We start from the raw sequence: 23,593 nt of genomic DNA, 5'->3' as shown, positions 1-23,593 counted from the left end.
TCTGTCATAACAACTGAGACGCAATATTCACGTCCATTAAGTTAATCGACTCTCAACCAAGTTAATAACTTCCAACCTAACCTAGATTTGAGCTATGCTCTAGTTTGATATGTGAACCCTGACTCCTCCTTATTTCAGATAAACTCCTGAATAGGTACTTCAGCATAAAAAGTGCATAAAGTTTTCTACACATAAATAACAGACACCAATACCAGACCAAGCAGAACGTAAAGGAATAGCTGTGCACGTAATGTGAGAAGTTTATATTTTCTGGAATAAAGGTGTCATCTGGTTAATAACTGATCATTGACAGCTCCATACTACCCCAGACTGCAACGGACATGCATTGCCAGCTTATGCCATGTACCACACACAAGTGAAGCATGTAGGCAGCCCTTGGTAAAGTTCAGACTGGGTGTAAATAACATTCTAATCTGTGTTTATGTGTTATTTCCAAAGTAGTTGGTAGAAGGTTTCCTGATCTAAAATGAAAACACAAACACTTGCTGTGAAGCCTAAATCACTAACATAATTTGTATTACTTACTAGTCTCATTTTTTGTTTTTGTGCTGGTATATGAAATAGGTGTTGTTCCTTACTACAGAGTAATAGTGATGCTCTGCCACACTGAAAAAACTGTCAGCCAGTCTTTGCATATGGGAAACAGACAACAGTTCAACAGACGATGTGAAATTATTTGAAGATTGCCATTTCTTGTCGCACAGTTTGCTGCACACCAGTGGAAATAAAGAAATAGCAATAGCAATCAATAAGTGATACATCAAATTACATCTTTCAGTTCCTTGTTAAGCTGTAAATTTTTGTTTGTCAATGTATCAGTTTCTCATAATCTGAAGCACAGAAATAAATTTTACAGGCATATTCTTGAAGGTGTTTGGTATGACAGGCAAAAGTGATTCTGTAGCAGTTGGTATGTCACACTGAACAATCAGCAATGGGAGAATTGTGAATATTAATTGATGCTGATTGTTGGGACACAGTTATGTGGAGAGTACAGAGGGCTTCTGTGGAGTGCCACTGAAATTTAAAGACACAGGAAACTAAAGTACGTTTGTCTTCTGATAAAAGTGCACAGATACATAACATTATCTGCTTCAAGTTAGAAAAACTCTGAAACATAGGGGAGATGAATTTTCATGACAAATGATTACATAGTGTTGAGGAGGAAAAAAGGTCTCGGGTGTAATGATGTCTGTCTACTAGGCACATACGTAGAAAGAAGTGGGTAGCAGCTCTCAAAGTACTGGGAGTTTCGGGAGTTTCTCTATCAGCGTATGACTCATTCTTTCCTGATTCCTATGACAGTTTCAGGTACCTTGAAGAGACAGTGGATGAGCTGATTCAGTTGGTACCTGGTTTGTATGGTGGTGTTGCTGAGGCTTACATTGTCGTTCAGTATGGTCGTATCACTTCTGCCACACTCATTGCAACCTTTCATTGTTTCTGTTGATTTCTTGATGACTAAATTCCTTCATTAAAGGCAGTTCTTGAAACTTTGTACATAGGAATTCACTGGATAATTTGCGTCTATCTTTAAACAAGTGCCAGTTAAGTCTTTTAATATATCTAGGAGAAGATGGCATGGAGGGGGAATTTTATATATATAAACTTTTTAGCTATTGTTTGGGGAATATAGTAACATGAAAATGAAGTATCAAACCGTGTAAGTTCCAAAAAATTACCAACTTCATTCAACAGGGGATATTTTTCGTGAGGGCTAGCCCATGTGGGTGGGCTTGCAGCGTGAATGGTTGCAGAAATCTTTGTAGCCAGGAAAAGGTAACTTGAGGTGGCACTTCTATTAAAGATGCACCTGCTGCCAACAACAAATCTGACATGGCTTGAGAGTCCACTGGTGGAACCAGCAAACCATGCATAGTTCAAGACAGAACGGGAAAGACACCCCAGTAAGACGGAATCGTGGGAAAGCTGACTTTACTGGGTGTAGGCAGAAACAACTGAAACATACATACATTCCCCCTTTTCACATGCTCACATAGTGAGCATAATCTTAGCGCTAAGTCCTAAGTGAAATACTGTACGGTACACTTCCATTTTATACCGTGTAAGTTATGAAGTCATCAAAATCGTGAAAATTTTTACTTCATATGCATGACAAATGGACTTCCCAAATTTTAGGACAAATGCTTTCCAAATAATGTATATTTGTTTCGCATTTCCTTGGAATCTATACTTTAGTGATGTACTAAGCACTAATGTAAACAAATGATTATTGTATTAAAGAATTTTATGTACTTAATTGTCATTATTGTTGTTGAAATCTTAGGCATGTATGGCTCATCAGAAAGGGAGGGTTAGAGTGAATTACATTGTGTGTGTGTGTGTGTGTGTGTGTGTGTGTGTGTGTGTGTGTGTGTGTGTGTGAGAGAGAGAGAGAGAGAGAGAGAGAGAGAGAGAGAGAGGAGGGAAGGGTTAAAATTCAAACAACCACCACCCCTCTCCTCAGAACCAAACCTTGGATCTACACCTGTTTGTGACCATTTGTGCTGTCCTTATTTGTATGCATCCAATATCCCCTGTTAGTATTATTTGATATAGAACCCCACACACTTGAAAAGTATTCTAATCTGTGTCGCACAGATGTTTTGTAAGCAATTTCCTTAATTTACTTCTCCGGCTTTTATATGTGGATCTTTCCACATACACAATTCATTGCGAAAGGTGGGTGCTGTAAACTGAAATTTTCAGATAGTCCTCTTAAGTAAACTATTGAAAGAGGAAAAGTTAATGTAATGGAAAAATGAAAACCAGATTACTCAGTTTTGCATTAAAAGGGATAATGTGATGTCTTATACTGTTGTAACATATCATTTCTGGACCGCTCCTGTTGGCTTTCCCATGGCTGTTGTCTATGACAGGGTTGCTTTCTGATGGAAGTAGACTTTCTTCAGACTGGAGTTGATGGACCTATGTTGAAATATGAGCCCGGCTCAAGGTCCAGTGATTTACCTTTGACAGCTGGTGTTTTCCATTGCGGAGAGACTTCTAGAGGTCATGGCAGGAGGCAGCACCCTTATTCTGGTCTTGATTGCATTGGCCAAAAGGCATAAATGTTAAATAATTTTGTGGACGGGTTGGAGCTTGCGAAGTCGACGATTCTGACAGCACCCCTCATGTGCGTTCTGAGGTGGTTGTGTTTTCGTATTGTATTTAGAAATCGTTAGCTGGTGATCCTGAGTCATCAATTAAGTTATTTTTCCAGGTCGAAAGATCTACAAGCGTTCTGAATTGCGTTCCCGTGAGCCATCGTGGAATTGTGCTTACTCACTTCCCGATTTTCTAGGCGACTGTTGCCTTTGACTGAGGATGCGCATGCTCGGTTAAAGCAAAGGCCTTACATCAGATCACGGACTGGATAGAGTTCTTTTTTTGTGAATGAAGCAGACTTCGCGAGATTTAATTGAAGCTAATAAACTATGTTCGTTTCCGCAGTAATTAGAATGTGACGTTTTGTGTGACTCTTTTCCTTATTGCGTTGAAGAGTTTTCTTGTTGTATGTGGAGATTAACGGCGGAAGTAGTAGGAGTCAGTTGGAGACATATGCCTGTCCAGTGGTGGGATCTCTGAATCTTTGGTAGCGCATGAAGTGCTAGAGGGTTTTAAATATAGACTTCATGGTATCGAGGTGTTTAGCCCCTTCTCTTGGGTCAAAGCGAGGATGACTAGCCTTATTTAGACCGGTTTTACATATGTAGCAGCGCACAGAACGAATCCGAATCCCGTAACAGACGTTTCTGCCGAAATCCTGGGTGCAGTATGTCGCGTAATTTGCCTCGTGTGCCGCACGGCGCCAAAAGTGCGCGGGTTATGTGTGTCACTGCGCGCGCGCGGTTGCCATTTTAGGTATAAATAAGTCGATCATTTTCGAGATATATCATTCCCGAAGAACAAAATAAGTGACATAAAACTCTTATTATATCGCAGAGAATTAATGGTTATCCTCTCAGTATTTGTTATAGGTAAATTATGTAATGAATAAAATGTCTGTACTCCAGAATTCAAGCCGTTGTGAGACAAGATGGTCAGTGCCTCCATAGAAAAACATTTGCCTGTGGAGCCATGGTTGTACCCAGGCCTGCATCTCTTCGTCCGACCCCCAAGACGTCTTTCTTCAGTACACCAAAAATCTGGAAATTGGATGGAAAGAGACGGTACTGAATGGAGGATGTGTTAGAGCTTCCCAGCGAAGCTTCTACAACGTTCTCGAAACGACCTCGGCAACTCGTGCGAGGGCATTATCCTGCAGCAGAATGTGCCGTCCGTCAACATTCCTGGTCCTTTGGCCTTTCTGGCGCACTTTAATTTTTGCGGTATGTCCTCATAGTTCCGTGCATTAATAGTGGAACCGTGTTCCAGAAACTCAGTAAGCAGCGGGTCCGTGCAGTCAAAGGTAAAGGTCATCATGACTTTCCCGCCCACATGTTGCCGAGGTTGTTTAAAGTACGCTGCAGAAGTTCCCTGGGAAACCGCACACATCCTCCATTCAGTCCCGATCTCTCCCTACACGATTTCCGCGTTTTTGGAGCCCTGAAGGAAGACATTCGTGGCCGTCGATTTGCTTCGGACGAAGAGGTGCACGCCTGGATACAATCGTGGTGCCATAGGCAACCGATAACATTTTTCCATGAAAGCATTGACCATCTTCTGTCACAGTGGGATACATATATTAACATTCATGGTGATTAGTTTTGAAATAATAAACTGTTTTGCTTACTTTGTTCCATCTGTCTCGTTTTCCTTTAACTGCCCCTTATACTCGTAGCTATTAATGCTTTTTTCATGAATGCCAGTAATAGATTACTCTGTGTTATTCTTTCAACAGCTTCCAGATTTGAAGATTATGCTTTATGAAGATAACCGCTTCCTTGACTCCTCGTCACAGTGAACGAGATGGTGTAGTGGTTAAGACACTGGACTTTCAGCTAAGAGAAGCGGTGTCCAGACTCCCGTCGGGGCAGATTGATGTATGTTCACCCTACTTCACTTGAGGTTGGGATAGTTCCTTTAGTAAACAGCCAATTTTCCTCCTTCTTCGTCCATCTTAGATACTGCTCACTTAAGACCTCGTTGGTGACCAAACGTTCGAACTGTAGCCAACTACCTATTCCCTCTCTTTGAATCGTCTTAAAAATTGTAATCCGAGTGTGTTAATGCCAGCGAGAGAATGAAGATCGTCTTTTTCGGATAAATAGCTAGGAAATGATGTTGTCTTCAGTCCTGAGACTGGTTTGATGCAGCTCTCCATGCTACTCTATCCCGCTTCATCTTCCAGTACTTACTGCAACCAACATCCTTCCGAATCTGCTTAGTGTATTCATCTCTTGGTCTCCCTCTACGATTTTTACCCTCCACGCTGCCCTCCAATGCTAAATTTGTAATCGCTTGATGCCGCAGAACATGTCCTACCAACCGATCCCTTCTTCTAGTCAAGTTGTGCCACAAACTTCTCTTCTCCCCAATCCTATTCAACACCTCCTCATTAGTTATGTGATCTACCCATCTAATCTTCAGCATTCTTCTGTAGCACCACATTTCGAAAGCTTCTATTCTCTTCTTGTCCAAACTATTTATCGTCCATGTTTCACTTCCATACATGGCTACACTCCATACAGATACTTTCAGAAACGACTTCCTGACACTTAAATCTATACTCGATGTTAACAAATTTCTCTTCTTTAGAAACGCTTTCCTTGTAATTGCCAGTCTACATTTTATACCCTCTCTATTTCGACCATCATCAGTTATTTTGCTCCCCAAATAGCAAAACTCTTTTACTACTTTAAGCGTCACATTTCCTAATCTAATTCCCTCAGCATCACCCGACTTAATTCGACTACATTCCATTATCCTCGTTTTGCTTTTGTTGATGTTCATTTTATATCCTCCTCTAAAGACACTGTCCATTCCGTTCAGCTGCTCTTCCAAGTCCTTTGCTGTCTCTGACAGAATTACAATGTCATCGGCGAACCTCAAAGTTTTTATTTCTTCTCCATGAATTTTAATACCTACTCCGAATTTCTCTTTTGTTTCCTTTACTGCTTGCTCAATATACAGATTGAATAACACCGGGGAGAGGCTACAACCCTGTCTCACTCCCTTCCCAACCGCTGCTTCCCTTTCATGCACCGCGACTCTTATAACTGCCATCTGCTTTCTGTACAAATTGTAAATAGCCTTTCGCTCCCTGTATTTTACCCTGCCACCTTTAGAATTTGAAAGAGAGTATTCCAGTCAACATCGTCAAAAGCTTTCTCTAAGTCTACAAATGCTAGAAATGTAGGTTTGCCTTTCCTTAATCTGTTTTCTAAGATAAGTCGTAGGGTCAGTATTGCCTCACGTGTTCCAATATTTCTGCGGAATCCAAACTGATCTTCGCCGAGGTCGGCTTCTACCAGTTTTTCCATTCGTCTGTAAAGAATCCGCGTTACAATCACAGCTGCAAAATACTAACGCGGATTCTATACTAACATAGCTAAGAAAGGGTGCGGTAATTTAGATTCTGCATTCCTCCCTAGTATAAAAAAGTGGTTCAGTAAAATATTTACCTGATTGTTACACACAGTGTTTTGGATTTGGAATTTTAGATTTACAGACAGCTCCTATAATTCCCATTGAGCGAGACGGCGCAGTGGTAAGGCAATGGACTCGTATTCGAGAAGGCAGTGTTCAGCTCCCCCTCCGGGCGTTCAGGTTCGGCTAAGGCGAATGCCGCCTGGGTGGTTCCACTGAAAAGACACGATCGGTGCTTTCTCGATCCATTGCCAATCCCAGCCTGTACTCTGTCTCTATGACGACCTCGTGGACGAGACGTTAAATCCTGGTAATACTTCCTTCTTTTCTTCCGTATGATCCCAATGTATACAGTACATTTTCTTGCTTCTAAATTAGTAATCTGTGAACTCTGGCCTCTGTTGACAAATAGCTGTTCGTATAACGTAATGTGTATTGCGCTAGTTTGCGAAACTGGAGAGTGAGCCAGATCAGGACGGAGTCGGCGCGGAAGTGCACCGGCCAGCGTGAGTGTGGGCTTTAGGTGGTTTTCTTCGCTCATTTAGGCAAATGCAGGGCTGTTCTCCAATTTCCGCCTCAAAAAATACCATATACACACAGGTAAGATGCGATCACACACACACAACGAAGTTTACACTATTCACAGACAGGTTACGCACACGACTTCCTTCCTGAAGGCGGCGACAAAAGGAACTAATCTTGACAAGCGTGCTTGAGCAAGCACGCACAAATTCCTAGCACCTCCACTCGGTTCTAGCATGCATGTACAAGCATTAGAACACTACCAAAAAATAGGGAGCTCAGACTTTGCGCTCTCCTTGTAAGCATTTTTGCTTGTGTTACGAAAAAAAGAGAGAGCGTAGTTTGTGGAGTAAAGAGTGCTTAAAGAAATGAAAATATTATTTCCATATTAACTGTTCTTGGTAGACACACTATGGAACTGTCTCACACTACTGTTGTTCTCTCTTTCTTCATGTAACATTGTTTTCTATTATGACCTACATTACAGTACAACCTTTTTATAGAATATAATTTAACAGGACCAAATAAAAATGAAATTAAACCTGATCACTAAGAAATGCTTGCACAACCCTTCCCTATACGTCGTATACACACTCAAGGATACAAACGCTGTAATGCTTGCACAAGTATCTATAATCAACATTTTGTCAAGCATTAAGCTGCTTATACAGTCCTGATACATGCAGAAATTTATCCTACACGCGATCAACCGTGCTTGGGCAAGCACCGATCTTACTTCGCTTTGGCTGGTGAGTTTCTTTTCCCGAGAGTGGGATTAACCTCAGCGTTAGACCAGGCTTCGTGGAAGACCTATTAATTTTACATAGATTATACTGCGCGATAAACTGCTTTCGAGATAATATTTATCGAGAATATCCCTCGCAGCGCATCTACAGCTGCACAAATAATCATCAAGCCACCGTACTGTGGGTTACGAAGTGTAATTTGATCTATTCGTTGTTCGTGCCTCAAGAGAAAATGAATGTCTGTACGCTTCCGTACGCGAAATAATTTTTCTTACTGTCACGATACCTACTCACGATACGCGACGGCGGCAACACGACGGCCGCACAGTCACCTGCGAGTACAGGCTCATAAATGTACTCTACGGGGTTATTCGAGAACTACGTCCACTTTCGTGCAACGATGCCCATTTAAAAATTCCTCGAGCATTTCTCTTAACACTTTCGCGTGATCTGTAACGAGCAGTTACAAATCAACAGCACGTGTCTGCCTTCGTTCGATGTCATCTGTCGTGCCTACTTAATGACTCCAAACGGTTGAACAGTATTGTACAACGGATTGCACGCGTGTGTTTGCGATTTCCTTTACAGATTCAGTGCCCTTCCCTAGAACCCTTCTAATGAAGCCTCGCCTTTGATTCGCTTTCCCTGCTTTTTGATTCCACGTGTTAGTCTAATTTCTTGTTGCGTTTTAGTATTAGTCCATAAATGGTAAAGTTCTTCGACAAGTATACTGTTTAATTTAGAGATGCTGACCGCGCCATGTCTTTTTTTTAGTTGCACTAATGTGTTTTAACGTGTGATAAAACCAATATCAGCATCACAGTTTTTCCATTATACATTTGGGTTTCATGTCTGAGATAATTGTGCCCGTGACTACTATGATTGTTCGAAACCCGTACAAGGATGTCATTAGGTGTTGCTTCCTCCACATCCATGTGTTGAATAAAACACGCTATGTGCTTTACAATTTTTTACTGAGATGTATATTGATAAAGCCCAAGAGGGTGAAATTAGCTAATCGCTAAATTATTAAATAAAGTGCCAATTTAAAAAAAAAGCAACAGCCTAAGTAGGAAAAGGGCTTCCATTAAGAGTAGTCCCTCAATATTTAAACGATGTGACGTGCTCTAGATGTTCGCAACTAATTTTTGTTACCGGATGATACTGAGCTCTTTCTGTGTGTAATAGGTATTATTACCTGGCGTTAACCACGGTTGTTTCTCTGTAACTAGAAGATAAGTCGCATCATCCTGTCTTAAAAAGGGCTAAAATTACAGATTACGTTAATAGGATACTATCAGGTTCATTGTTTCAGTTATGAGAATTAACTGGCATCCATGCATATTTCCGTAGAGCTTCCCTTCACTAAACCAAGTGGAAAAGTTATTAAAATTGTCCTGAAGTTTCGCACTTTCATGTACCCTACAGTTCCATCAGCAAACAATTAGTGTGTGCCCTTGTCACAATATTATAGATCGGTTATGTACCGGTATAACTGAAAACATTAGCGGCGGAAGTGCACTACCGTGGCACATAGCGGACATTAGTTTCGCTTGTGTTGAGTATCCATCGTCCACGATTACGTACTCCATTTCATTGGTCGGAAAGTTCTTAGAGCCAATAAGATATTTGTGAATATAATCTGTAAGGTGGTAATAAGTAGTAGACAATGTGGTACGTTGTCAAACGTTTTTCGCAAATCTGGGAAGACGACCTCTCTATTTTCGCCTACAACTAATATTTCCCTGACGAAGGTCGCGAGAAAAGCGAGCTACGAGCTACAACGGTTCGACAAAAAAATTGAAACACCGCGAGAAATACATGCTTGAACGTAAATGCAGATTCTAGCCAACCTTTCAGGTTGCGCTGTTGTATTTGATCACAAACTGCACCTGTGCAATGTCCTCAATACGTTGCAAGTGCCAGCCGTGGTCAGAAAAGTGTTCTGTGTAGTTGAGAGTGCATTACGTCGCGGATAGGTGAATTTGGACATGGGCAAATTGTTGGTGCTCGATTCGTGGGTGCTTCCGTGATGAAGCTAGCCGAAGTGTTTGATGTTTACAGAAGCGCAGTATCGAAGATTTATGCCGCATACAAGGAAATCGGGAAAACGTCGTCCGCGAAGTAAGAACTGCGGACGAGAGTGGTTATTGAGTGATCGTGACGGACGGTCACCGAAGACAATGGTGACAATAAATAAGAAGACGGCAGCTGCAAAAGTCACTGTAAAACTGACTGTCACACTGGTGATTCCTGTTATCATCAAAACAACTCGAAGGGAGGTCCACGAGTTGGGAATTGTAGGGACGATTTGGAATTCCAAAACCCGTTCACCTGTGATATAGATGTCCTTAAGAAGATAGCATAGTGCCGAAGCCGCTTAACCTGAACTAGGGGCAATGGAAGAAAGTTATTTGGTCTTGATTCCAACTTCTGGCCAAGTTCACATCCCAACATGGCTGGGATTCGGCGGATCTTTGGACAAACATATCGTGGTTTTCCCTGGGCCCTGTGGTTGATGTGCAAGGTCGCGTTACTACCAAAAATGACGTGATCTTTTTTGGCTGATAACGCCCATCCCGTGCTGTAGTACTAGTTCACGAATAGTGATGCTGAGTGCCAAGACGGCAGGACCTCTGTTCACATTACTTCCATCGTCGAGGAGTGGTTTTCGTGAGCACAAGGATGAATTGTATGTGCCGTGGCTCTCATAGACTTCAAATCTCAACATTATTTAGCTTTTGTCGTCTTAATTTGAGAGAAGGATGCGTGATCGCTATCCACGTCCATAATCATTACCTGAATGTACCACTATTTTGCAGGAAGAATAACGAAAGGGTCCCCTGAAAACCATACGAGCTGGATTATCCATTCCTAGATGACTGGAAGCTGTGTTGAGTGCTAACGATTTTCATACACCGTATTAGGCATGGTAATGGGTTATGTTTTTGATGTTTCAATATTTTTATCCCTGTGTGTTCCGCTTGGATGGATATCGGTGACACCGAACGAACTCACAGTGCGCTGTTGGATCATAAGTTGGTACAGCCCACACAGGGTGTAAGAGGAATGCTCAGCAAAGTTACATGGGCATTCCTGGAGGATGTGCTTCTCGCAAAGCCCTGTCGAGTAAATTTCAAAAACCTGTAACCTGAGTATGTGAATATTGTTGTAGTACCCGTGGTCTAGGGGTAGCGTCTTTGATTCATAATCAAAACGTCTTCGGTCCCGGGTTCGATCCCCGCCACTGTCTAAATTTTGATAAATAATCAACATTGGCGGCCGAAGGCTTCCGGCATAAGAAGTCAGCCTCATTCTGCCAACGGCCTTGTCAAAGAGGGCGGAGGAGCGGAGGAGCGGATAGAGGTTCAGGGCACTCTCTTGTCCTAGGGGTGGGAAATTGCCCCTAAAGGCGGAAGAATCAGCAATGATCAACGACATGAGGATGCAGAAGGCAATGGAAACCACTGCATTAAAGACACGTAACGTGTATCCACAGGACATGTGGCCTGCAATTGAAGAAGTGTCATGATGATCTCTCCATTGGCAAAAGATTCCGGAATAGTCCCTCATTCGGATCTCCGGGAGGGGACTGCCAAGGGGGAGGTTAACATGAGAAAAAGATTGAATAATCAACGAAAGGATAACGTTCTACGAGTCGGGGCGTGGAATGTCAGAAGCTTGGACGTGGTAGGGAAACTAGGAAATCTGAAAAGGGAAATGCAAAGGCTCAATCTAGATATAGTAGGGGTCAGTGAAGTGAAGTGGAAGGAAGACAAGGATTTCTGGTCAGATGAGTATCGGGTAATATCAACAGCAGTAGAAAATGGTATAACAGGTGTAGGATTCGTTATGAATAGGAAGGTAGGGCAGAGGGTGTGTTACTGTGAACAGTTCCGTGACCGGGTTGCTCTAATCAGAATCGACAGCAGACCAACACCGACAACGATAGTTCAGGTATACATGCCGACGTCGCAAGCTCAAGATGAACAGATAGAGAAAGTGTATAAGGATATTGAAAGGGTAATGCAGTATGTAAAGGGGGACGAAAATCTAATAGTCATGGGCGACTGGAATGCAGTTGTAGGGGAAGGAGTAGAAGAAAAGGTTACAGGAGAATATGGGCTTGGGACAAGGAATGAAAGAGGAGAAAGACTAATTGAGTTCGGTAACAAGTTTCAGCTAGTAATAGCGAATACCCTGTTCAAGAATCACAAGAGGAGGAGGAAAAGGCCGGGAGATAGGGGAAGATTTCAATTAGATTACATCATGGTCAAACATAGATTCCGAAATCAGATACTGGATTGTAAGGCGTACCCAGGAGCAGATGTAGACTCAGATCACAATATGGTAGTGATGAAGAGTAGGCTGAAGTTCAAGACATTAGTCAGGAAGAATCAATACGCAAAGAAGTGGGATACGGAAGTACTAAGGAAGTTCTCTAACGCTATAGATACAGCAATAAGGAATAGCGCAGTAGGCAGTACATTTGAAGAGGAATGGACATCTCTAAAAAGGGCCATCACAGAAGTTGGGAAGGAAAACATAGGTACAAAGAAGGTAGCTGCGAAGAAACCATGGGTAACAGAAGAAATACTTCAGTTGATTGATGAAAGGAGGAAGTACAAACATGTTCCGGGAAAATCAGGAATACAGAAATACAAGTCGCTGAGGAATGAAATAAATAGGAAGTGCAGGGAAGCTAAGACGAAATGGCTGCAGGAAAAATGTGAAGACATCGAAAAAGATATGATTGTCGGGAGGACAGACTCAGCATACAGGAAAGTCAAAACAACCTTTGGTGACATTAAAAGCAACGGTGGTAACATTAAGAGTGCAACGGGAATTTCACTGTTAAATGCAGAGGAGAGAGCAGATAGGTGGAAAGAATACATTGAAAGCCTCTATGAGGGTGAAGATTTGTCTGATGTGATAGAAGAAGAAACAGGAGTCGATTTAGAAGAGATAGGGGATCCAGTATTAGAATCGGAATTTAAAAGAGCTTTGGAGGACTTACGGTCAAATAAGGCAGAAGGGATAGATAACATTCCATCAGAAGTTCTAAAATCATTGGGGGAAGTGGCAACAAAACGACTATTCGCGTTGGTGTGTAGAATATATGAGTCTGGCGATATATCATCTGACTTTCGGAAAAGCATCATCCACACAATTCCGAAGACGGCAAGAGCTGACAAGTGCGAGAATTATCGCACAATCAGCTTAACAGCTCATGCATCGAAGCTGCTTACAAGAATAATATACAGAAGAATGGAAAAGAAAATTGAGAACGCGCTAGGTGACGATCAGTTTGGCTTTAGGAAAAGTAAAGGGACGAGAGAGTCAATTCTGACGTTACGGCTAATAATGGAAGCAAGGCTAAAGAAAAATCAAGACACTTTCATAGGATTTGTCGACCTGGAAAAAGCGTTCGACAATATAAAATGGTGCAAGCTGTTCGAGATTCTGAAACAAGTAGGAGTAAGCTGTAGGGAGAGACCGGTCATATACAATATGTACAACAACCAAGAGGGAATAATAAGAGTGGACGATCAAGAACGAAGTGCTCGTATTAAGAAGGGTGTAAGACAAGGCTATAGCCTTTCGCCCCTACTCTTCAATCTGTACACCGAGGAAGCAATGATGGAAATAAAAGAAAGGTTCAGGAGTGGAATTAAAATACAAGGTGAAAGGATATCAATGATACGATTCGCTGATGACATTGCTATCCTGAGTGAAAATGAAGAAGAATTAAATGATCTGCTGAATGGAATGAACAGTCTAATGAGTACACAGTATGGTTTGAGAGTAAATCGGAGAAAGACGAAGGTAATGAGAAGTAGTAGAAATGAGAACAGCGAGAAACTTAACATTAGGAATGATGGTCACGAAGTCAATGAAGTTAAGGAATTCTGCTACCTAGGCAGTAAAATAACCAATGACGGACGGAACAAGGAGGACATCAAAAGCAGACTCGCTATGGCAAAAAAGGCATTTCTGGCCAAGAGAAGTCTACTAATATCAAATACCGGCCTTAATTTGAGGAAGAAATTTCTGAGGATGTACGTCCGGAGTACAGCATTGTATGGTAGTGAAACATGGACTGTGGGAAAACCGGAACAGAAGAGAATCGAAGCATTTGAGATGTGGTGCTATAGACGAATGTTGAAAATTAGGTGGACTGATAAGGTAAGGAAAGAGGAGGTTCTACGCAGAATCGGAAAGGAATATGTGGAAAACACTGATCAGGAGAAGGGACAGGATGATAAGACATCTGCAAAGACATGAGGGAATGACTTCCATGGTACTAGAGGGAGCTGTAGAGGGCAAAAACTGTAGAGGAAGACAGAGATTGGAATACGTCAAGCAAATAATTGAGGACGTAGGTTGCAAGCGCTACTCTGAGATGAAGAGGTTAGCACAGGAAAGGAATTCGTGGCGGGCCGCATCAAACCAGTCAGTAGACTGATGACCCCCCCCCCCCCCCCCCCCCCAAAAAAAAAACTTACATCTACATCCATATCCATACTCCGCAAGCCACCTGACGGTGTGTGGCGGAGGGTACCTTGAGTACCTCTATCGGTTCTCCCTTCTATTCCAGTCTCGTATTGTTCGTGGAAAGGAGGATTGTCGGTATGCCTCTGTGTGGGCTGTAATCTCTCTGATTTTATCCTCGTGGTCTCTTCGCGAGATATACGGAAGAGGGAGCGATATACTGCTTGACTCCTCGGTGAAGGTATGTTCTCGAAACTTTAACAAAAGCCCGTACCGAGCTACTGAGCCTCTCTCCTGCTGAGTCTTCCACTGGAGTTTATCTGTCGTCTCCGTAACGCTCTCGCGATTACTAAATGATCCTGTAACTAAACGCGCTGCTCTCCGTTGGATCTTCTCTCCTCTCTCAACCCCATCTGGTACGGATCCCACACTGCTGAACAGTATTCAAGCAATGGGCGAACAAGCGTACTGTAACCTACTTCCTTTGTTTTCGGATTGCATTTCTTTAGGATTCTTCCAATGAATCTCAGTCTGGCATCTGCTTTACCGACGATCAACTTTATATGATCATTCCATTTTAAATCACTCCTAATGCGTACTTCCAGATAATTTATGGAATTAACTGCTTCCAGTTGCTGACCTGCTATATTGTAGCTAAATGATAAGGGATCTTTCTTTCTATGTGTTCGCAGCACATTACACTTGTCTACATTGAGATTCAATTGCCATTCCCTTCACCATGCGACAATTCGCTGCGGATCCTCCTGCATTTCAGTACAATTTTCCATTGTTACAACCTCTCGATATACCACAGCATCATCCGCAAAAAGCCTCAGTGAACTTCCGATGTCATCCACAAGGTCATTTATGTATACTGTGAATAGCAACGGTCCTACGACACTCCCTGCGGCACACCTGAAATCACTGTTACTTCGGAAGACTTCTCTCCATTGAGAATGACATGCTGCTTTCTGTTATCTAGGAACTCTTCAATCCATTCACACAATTGGTCTGACAATCCATATGCTCTTACTTTGTTCATTAAACGACTGTGGGGAACTGTATCGAACGCCTTGCGGAAGTCAAGAAACACGGCATCTACCTGGGAACCCGTGTCTATGGATGCCGACTAGAAAAAAATCTGCCCCTCATAACATCAAAGATACATTATTCCAACAGTTTCCACCGAGAGAAAGAACCAGGTGCTAGTTATCCAGTTGTTTAGTTGCTTACTGTTGCTGTAGAGAGTTGCTGATGGCTGTCTGGTTGGGACTGTGGTGTTAGCGTACTTTGTGGCTTGGGAAAATCGTGTGACCTACTTCCAGCAGATTCCAAAACTATCCTGGGTATACGTGTCTAAAACCTGCGTGGCAGACCTTTACTTACTTCAGCTATGTCCTATCGAACAACTTACCAAGAGCGTTAAGCGGTGGGCTAACATGGGTGCGTAATTTTAACTAAACAAAGACCTACCTTTGGACGTTGCGTACTTGAAGTCCAGTCGCACATTGGCGAGCTCTTCATCCTACCTGCCCTTAACCTGTGATGAAATTTTCTTATGCTGCGCTCCGATATGTGCTCCTGATTGAACCTTGCATGAATACAAGAACACACTGGAAAAGGTCAGCACACCATTTAAGAACGCAGAAAATAATCTCGTAAAATAAAATATATTATTGAGGCCGTTTGTCCTCAGTTTAACTTTGTGTACAAACGCTGAAGCGGGATGAACAAAAGCACTCATCAGGCTGAAGCTAATTCAGATCGACAAGATAGTCCCGCCCTGCCGAATTAGCTACTCGCATATTGCATTACCATCACGTTGCTGATCTGCCACGCGGTATTTGACACGAATCACCACGATAGTTTTGGAATCTGCCGGCAATAAGCCCCCCGGTTTTTCCAAGACACAAAAAAGACGCTAACCCTATAGTCACAACCAGACTGCCATCAGCGACAATCTACGAGCAATAACACTACTAGACTGCATCGTCCAACTCACCGACATTTGGTTGAGTGGCGACGTGTGACGCCCCTTAAGGTTTGTTCAGATTAACGTCTAAGTATGGAGATATTGTCAAAATAAAAAATATGCTTTGAAAAACCAATTAAGGGCCGTGCCTACACGACGGTAAGTATTCGGACGTAAGAAACATCACTATAGCCCCGACGCATTCGTTTGTACACTACGGTCTGTCACCTCTACTTTCATCTTTCGAACCTTTGGCGTCAAAGAAGCCACCGCACCAATTATTCTCCTATCAAAACTGTTGTGTCACGTCGGTTCCTCCAAAGAAAACTCTGTCAGAACACTCTCTCAAATACTTCTAACTTCATTCTTGTAAAATGTTTTTCTAATGGAGCATTTTTTCCGTCGGTCATCTATTCCTTGGACTCGCCCACCTGCTTGTTGCCGTGGTGCGTCTGTCCTTTGAAATAGCGTCTAACTTTAAGTTTGTGTCTTACGCCAACGCTGCAGGAAGAGACAACTGGTACCGTCTCCCTCCGGGACCCGTACAAAAGAAAACCTTTTCAACAGCCCTGTGTTTGCTACGGACCACTAGCGTTACTAAGTTCTTGAAAATTACACACTTTTCCTGAACCATCTTGTATAGTACGACTCCGTTCCAGATGTATTCAAGATGATCTTTTGCCATCTATGAACGCTATATTTTGTGATCTTTAGCACTCACACAGTTCAGTTTCTACTGTAATACTATACGTACAGCTTGGCGAGAGTAACATTGGCCCGTTTGTCGTGATAAATATGGCACCATACGTGGAACAAAATGTAAAAACCTCTAATAGATTCCTAATGGTGATGTTACATGGTACTTCAACAGTATTCGTCTCTATTTTACAAGGGAACCTTACGGAAGAAGTCTGCTTCCGCAGCTGACTGGTCAGTGCGACTGAATGCCGTGCGAGAGACCCGGGTTCGATTACCTATACTGCCAGGAATTTTTACTCGGTGGGAGGTCTGGATTGGGGTACACTTAGCCTTCTGAGGAGCTACTTGGCTGAGTGGTAACAGCTCCAAGCCCAAGATACCCGATGACGACCAGGAGAGTGGTGTGGTGACAGCTTGCTCGTCCATGTTGACGCCATTGGCAGAGGATAACACGGCGGTCGGTCGGTCCCGATTGGCCCGTCGAAGGCCAGAGCATGGAACCTTACGGAATGGCCCTTTTCGGTTTTCTTGATATTTACTGGATTTGTAGGCCAGTACCCTAAATTTCGTGATTCACTAAAAAATTGCCATTGAAAAGAGGAAGATTTCTGAGCTTAGTTAAGCACAATAATTTGTTAACTGACGTATTCGCCGGTAGCTGACTGTGTGGCGTAATGTGTTTGTTATCGTGTTTTTTACTTAACAGGACTCCGAAATCTTCTTAACTTCAGAGGCATCTTTTCGAGAACTGTACCGTACTGATTTTTGAAATTGATGTCCGTGTGCTTACATTCAAATCGTGTAAGAAAGAAGAAAGCCGAATAGGATCAGTGCGTAAGATCCTCTTGTTGGTAAGGACACTGAAAACGAGTGTGCTAAACAATTCAATGCCAAAATAACATCATCGAACATTAAAAAAATACAGAAACATCCTGTTCTAGCAGACATTCCAAGCATCAGCAAAGACAGGCTTCGCTTCGTCACCCATCCCTGGAAACCACAAGAATGTTATATCGAGGAAGCCACTTGGCTTTGAATTGTCACCGAAGATCTGTTCGGTTCTTAACCGAGTGAGAACCAGCACTGCAAGAAGTGCCGACTCTGCACAAGTGGAAGAAAGAATAACTGTACAGAGTTAAGATTGTGGCGCTGGATAGCAGACTGTTCGCCATGTCATTCAAGAATCTCCTCTGAGAGCTTTCCCTGGCGATCCAAGAGAGTTCCTGGTGATGACGGAGGGATCGGTAGACTATATTCATGGCTTGAATATTAGTTTGTATTTTAAGTAAATTGTAATACTATTTGTTTGTGATGTGGCCTTACGCTAAATAAAAACAAATAAACCATCATCGACATCATTTGGTACTTCTCAGCGAGCGGTCTTCCACGCTTCGAAACAGCCCTCCTTGTAACACTTAGAATTATGTTAAATAATACTCCACTTTTTAATGTGCGATACATGTGTCTATGGGATATATTTCCTCTACTGAAGATATTTCCTATAATGACCGCTGTATCGTTCATAACAATAAGAGTTAGGCGACTCCTTTTGCTGATGGCACACCAGCTGTTCTATCCATATCAGTACGACGGTTATTCTCGTTGGTATGTTTCTGCGTTGACTCCCTCAACTTCTCTTCCGCTGTTGTGCTTCGAAGTGGTATAAAGCAGGCGAAACGAAAATAGTCTCTGTGTAACAACGGTGTAAGATGTGGAAAACCGCTGCAAGGCGCTGCTCCTGTTGTTAGTGGGCAGCGGACTCCAGTATTACAGTACTCATTCATTTCTTAGGTTTCGCGGAGGGAGACGTCTTACAAACAGCACTAGCCCAGAGCAGTAGCAAACACAACCACGGAGGAATTAGAAATTTTCTTTTACCGAACAAAAATTGTATGCTGCCTTGCAGTAGTATTCAGTGTTGAAAGGGCCACGTTTTGCCGATTTCCTGGAGACGTCTGCTTCTATTTTGTTCCTCGTTGCCATTCGACACATGAACACTTCCATTTTGGCTCATTCATTCTGATATTGTACTCTTCGGTGTGTTTCTACATGGAACACTTAATAAACAGTACGTACATCGCAACTTGATTAGCTTGTAGTGGCTTCATAGAACCGGTTTGCGCTGCGCTACTGTACACAAATTATGATTTCCCTCTCCCCCTCTCTTGACATAAACTTTTAGCAGGCGATAGTGTGTCTTTAAAGTATTGAGAAATGTAGTAGGCTGTATATTGCTCCTCTCAAAAAACGTGTAAAGGAAAATAAATGACGTGCTTGCTATACTTTACTGTTTTACTAAGGAAAACTTTGTACATATGGACTGACAAAAGTTGAGTGCGAGAATTCACACGCATCAATTCTGACCTTGTTCGGCAACGATTCATATTGTTGAAATGTCAGACGAGAGCAATAACACTTACAGACCAGGCGGCCTATTCTGTGGCGAGTTCTAAAAATTAGTAGCACGTTGTCCATGAGGTCCGTTGCCCAGTAACTGAAAACTTGTATACTAGTCTCTTAAAACTTATAAGCTGGTGATAATAAAACGCCATTTTCAGTCTTTAGCACACTTTGTTGCAGGATTGTACGCTCGTTGGTAGAACCCGTAGAAGAGATAGAAATTCATAACGAGGTTCGGAAAATGAAGGTAAAAGAGCACTCGAGGCACTGGACAGTCAGGATGAATCATATTCATCGAGTGGATTATGAGGATGACGAACTGCACCTGCAAACACAATGTACGATACCGTTAGAAATAAGCTGTACACACTGAACCGTCAGCATATAAAATTACGCTAATATACAGTTTTTGTAAGTGTGACAATTTGGATATTGTTACAGAAAAAGCGTACAAACCTGTGACGGAGCCAAGTTATGTATCTCCAATGGTAGTTTGATTCCACTCCTTGTTATCTATCCTCCTCTGACTTGATTCCCTCATCAAATGCTGAGTATGTGTTTATATGTGTCGACATAACTCGTTCTGGAGCTTAGTGCTCATACATTTCGACTTAATATCAGGCACGTAAATTATTCATGCTTTAAAAATATTTAAATCATAGGTAACGTGTGAAAGGGTGATACCTGGATCCATCTGCTTACCTGTTACAGTACTTTCAGCGTCAGTGATAATAGGCAGGTAGCATTCGTGGGAAGGGGTGATGAAGAGGAAATATCAGTCAGCGATGTTGAATGTGACTGATTGTGACCTTTCTTTCGCACGCAACTTAAATAATTGGGTGAGCGAAATGGTCAGGATGTTGAATGATTTGTTTGCTGAAGATTTAAAAAAACTAATTTGATGTTCCACCTCCATTACGTTTTACTAGTAGTTTACGACGAAAAACTTTGGTAATTCCTTTTTGTTTCTGTCTAGTTGAAGGTGCGCATTTAATTACAGATATGACAGAGCTATAAATTTAGGAGTGTACTATTCACTTCTTAAAGCCTCACAATCGTTTCCTGCCCCCTCTAAAATTTTCGTCTTACTGATTCTTTGAGAAAGTTGGAGTAGCTGCCAGCTTAAAAAAAAAGGGGGGGAACCTCTCTTATTCGTAACTGAGTTAAGAAAATATGAATCCCATTTTTTAGTTTGAATCTTTATTGCACACCGCGAGGTAGTAGTTGATAAAAGATTATCACCTTCGCCACACAATACTATCAGATGCAAATAAACCTTTGAAATGTCAACGGTGTTATTGAGGAGAAATAATCGGCCTTGGTGACGCCATCCCCTGAGTTTGTGGATAGGGAGTTAGTTTGTGTCAAGGTAACGGAGATGCTTTGGTGTGCACTGGTCAAACCATTAAAGGATTCGGGTCTGCTGAAGTGAATGGAATATAGCCACTCAATATTTTACAATAATAAACAGAAAAAGGCATTGCATTTCGTCTCACTATCCTAACGGACCCGTTCGCCGTACATCTCACATTGATTTCTGTGGATATTTCACGCAGTGTTGCTTGTCTGTTAGCACTGACAACTCTGTGCTTTGTGCAAACGCTGCTGCACTTGGTCGTTAAGTGAAGGCCGTTGGCCACTGCGTTGTCTGTGGTGAGAGGTAATGCCGAAAATTTGGTATTCTCGGCACACTCTTGACACTGTGGATCTCGGAATATAGAATTCGCTAAAGATTTCCGAAACAGAATGTCCCATACGTCTAGCTCTAATTGTGAATCCGTGTTCAGAGGCTGTTAATTCCCGTCGTGCCGCCATAGTAACGTCTGAAATATTTTCACGAGTCATCTGAGTACAAATGACAGCTCCGTCAATTCGCTGTCCTATACCTTGCGTACGCGATACTATCGCCATCTCTATATGTGCATATCGCTATCCCATGACTTTTGTCCCCTCAGTGTGTCGCAGACTTCCATCAAACAGCTACTTTTGGCGCTGATACAATGCAATCCAGATTCTCAACTGAATGTGTAGCCTGATAACTGCGGTAGCATTGTATTCTATTTTCGTAGTCATTGCCGTCAGTGAAAATTCAAGAAATCGGCTTACGTATCATCGTAAAACCTCGACACACGACTGCCAGATGCTAAGAATCTAGACAGTATTTTAATTGCCTCTTCTGAAATGTGGATCAAACGTTAACTCTAAATAAAAGTAGCGGGTTCAAGTTTGTATTTGACCTAGAGTAAGATAGTGTATTGTTGGTAATATGTGCGAGATTCTGTATACAAGGCTGTCAGTTCGTCATATGTCATTAATGAAAAACAATCCCAAATAGCAGCTTCATTTCTTTATCGTTTCTTCGTAGCTGTTTTGTTGTGTTGCATTACGTTGTCTTCATTTACTTCTATGCTCTTTTCATGTTATAATTACAAATTCCCCGTGAGTATTCTGGCCTTGGCACTGTAAGCATTAAACATTTGGTGAAACAGGAAAAAAGAAAAAAAGTAATTCAGCAATATTGGTAATGTACTGGTTTTGTGTTCTGACTCCAAATTCGAATCATCTATTGCTTGTGGACCTACCATCTGCAACGTCGTGAGGCGCCTCTTCCAGTGCAGTACAGTCTGTGTGGCTGTGAGGGCACCGATAGCAGACAGCAGGTAGTATGTGTACATGACGGTGTGCACCAGCGAGTTGACCATCAGTGGGAATACACACACCCCACCTGCCGTGTACTTAGCTACGGACCAGCTGAGCAGCAGTGATGTCGTATGGTGGTACAGGTGTAGGAAGGAAGCTTGCAAGAATTTCTTGCGCAGCACGAAAATAGCCTGTCAACAAAGTCAGTTTGACAGTAACAATAGAGATAATTTTATTCCCTCCCCCCCCACCTCTCTCCCTCTCTCTCTCTCTCTCTCTCTCTCTCTCTCTCTCTATATATATATATATATATATATATATATATATATATGTGTGTGTGTGTGTGTGTGTGTGTGTGTGTGTGTGTGTGTGTGTGTGTGTGTGAGTGAGTGAGTGAGAGAGAGAGAGAGAGAGAGAGAGAGAGAGAGAGCTGAATCGAATACCCTTTGATAACAGGGATTGCGCCTTTGCTATGCCAGCTAGCATGGCTGACTGGGTCACTATGTCGCGAAGTTTACATTAGAGATACGGCAGCCTTCTGCGTACGCCTCAGTTAACTGGAACACGCCAGTTTCCGCAAGTACACTAATGTCGAAAAGTTAAGCATAATCGGGGAGCAAAACTAAAAGGAAAAAGACGAGCAGTTACCGTAAATGAATGACTGGATTTATCCAGAAAACGAAATTACACTTTCTGTAGGAAATCCCTGCTTGGCATAGGTGCAGGATTTAAATCTAACAAGCTGTGCGTCACACCTATTATATTTCACTTTCGTTCGTATTTTCGATGAGTGGAGACTGTAGCCTGTTGGTGAAGTTTACGATGAAATGCAAGAAATACATTATTTAAAACTTTCTTGTATTTTGCTGGTTACAATCCTCGCATTTCATGAAGAAGGTCTAGCACATCTTGCCGATGGTCCTGAGACAACCGTAAATTAAAAAAATCGGCGAACACAAATATTTCACGACATGGCCAATATCTGGCCCTAGCTGCAAAGCCAACAACGTCTGACAACAGCACTTTTCAGATTACTGTCTCTCAGGAGTTGCAGTTTCTCTTTCGCATTGTATCGGAGTCGTAGAGCTTTATGATGTCCCAAATCTTTCCGGTACAAATTATGAAGATGGAGGATGATCATAAACTGAGTACTTTGAGATAGGGAAATAATGTTCGGTAATGACTGTATAATTTACTGTTGACATAGGCAGTTCTCACTTTTAGCGTTCTGTCAAATATCTCTGTTGTACAGAGAGAAAGGCACCTAGAACCCCACTATGCACTCTGCCTGCGGGCTCACCCGGGATTTTATATCCCAACTACTTCATGTTAAGAGTATAGAAAAAATAATCCCTCTATATAGGTATCACCCGAAAGTGTTAGGTGTGTCCCACTCAAGGCAGTACTAAACCAGGACCGTTTATGATGGAGATAAAACTGTGAATGAGTGGTGGAATGTTTCTGCAAAGTACTACTGTCGTTCATCCTTCAGAAGGAAAAGGAGAACAGTTTTCTGTCTTGTGTGGTTGGTGGGGGGGGGGGGGGGGGGGGTGCAGATACATGCGCTATT

General features: G+C 42.3%; 2 protein-coding genes across 6 annotated transcripts in view; one reads left to right on the top strand and one right to left on the bottom strand.

The window, feature by feature from the left end:
- The window catches only part of LOC124797845 (oxysterol-binding protein-related protein 9), a 513,791-nt gene that overhangs the window by 10,153 nt on the left and 480,045 nt on the right, over window positions 1–23,593 (top strand). The window lies entirely within an intron of this gene.
- LOC124797846 (elongation of very long chain fatty acids protein 4-like) overlaps window positions 19,307–23,593 on the bottom strand; it is a 115,999-nt gene continuing 111,712 nt past the window's right edge. For both annotated transcript variants that reach the window (XM_047260899.1, XM_047260901.1), the window contains 2 exons: window positions 21,966–22,214; window positions 19,307–19,708 (listed from right to left, as the gene is read on the bottom strand). In XM_047260899.1, the coding sequence (XP_047116855.1) occupies window positions 19,538–19,708; window positions 21,966–22,214 (420 nt within the window). In that variant the 3' untranslated portion in view covers window positions 19,307–19,537. The remainder of the gene's footprint in view (window positions 19,709–21,965; window positions 22,215–23,593) is intronic.

The sequence above is a fragment of the Schistocerca piceifrons genome, chromosome 5 (genome assembly GCF_021461385.2).
Source record: "Schistocerca piceifrons isolate TAMUIC-IGC-003096 chromosome 5, iqSchPice1.1, whole genome shotgun sequence".
NCBI classification, from domain to species: Eukaryota; Metazoa; Arthropoda; class Insecta; order Orthoptera; family Acrididae; genus Schistocerca; species Schistocerca piceifrons.
The sequence above is the reverse complement of the archived record's forward strand: the minus strand, read 5'-3'. Positions and strand labels throughout refer to the sequence as shown.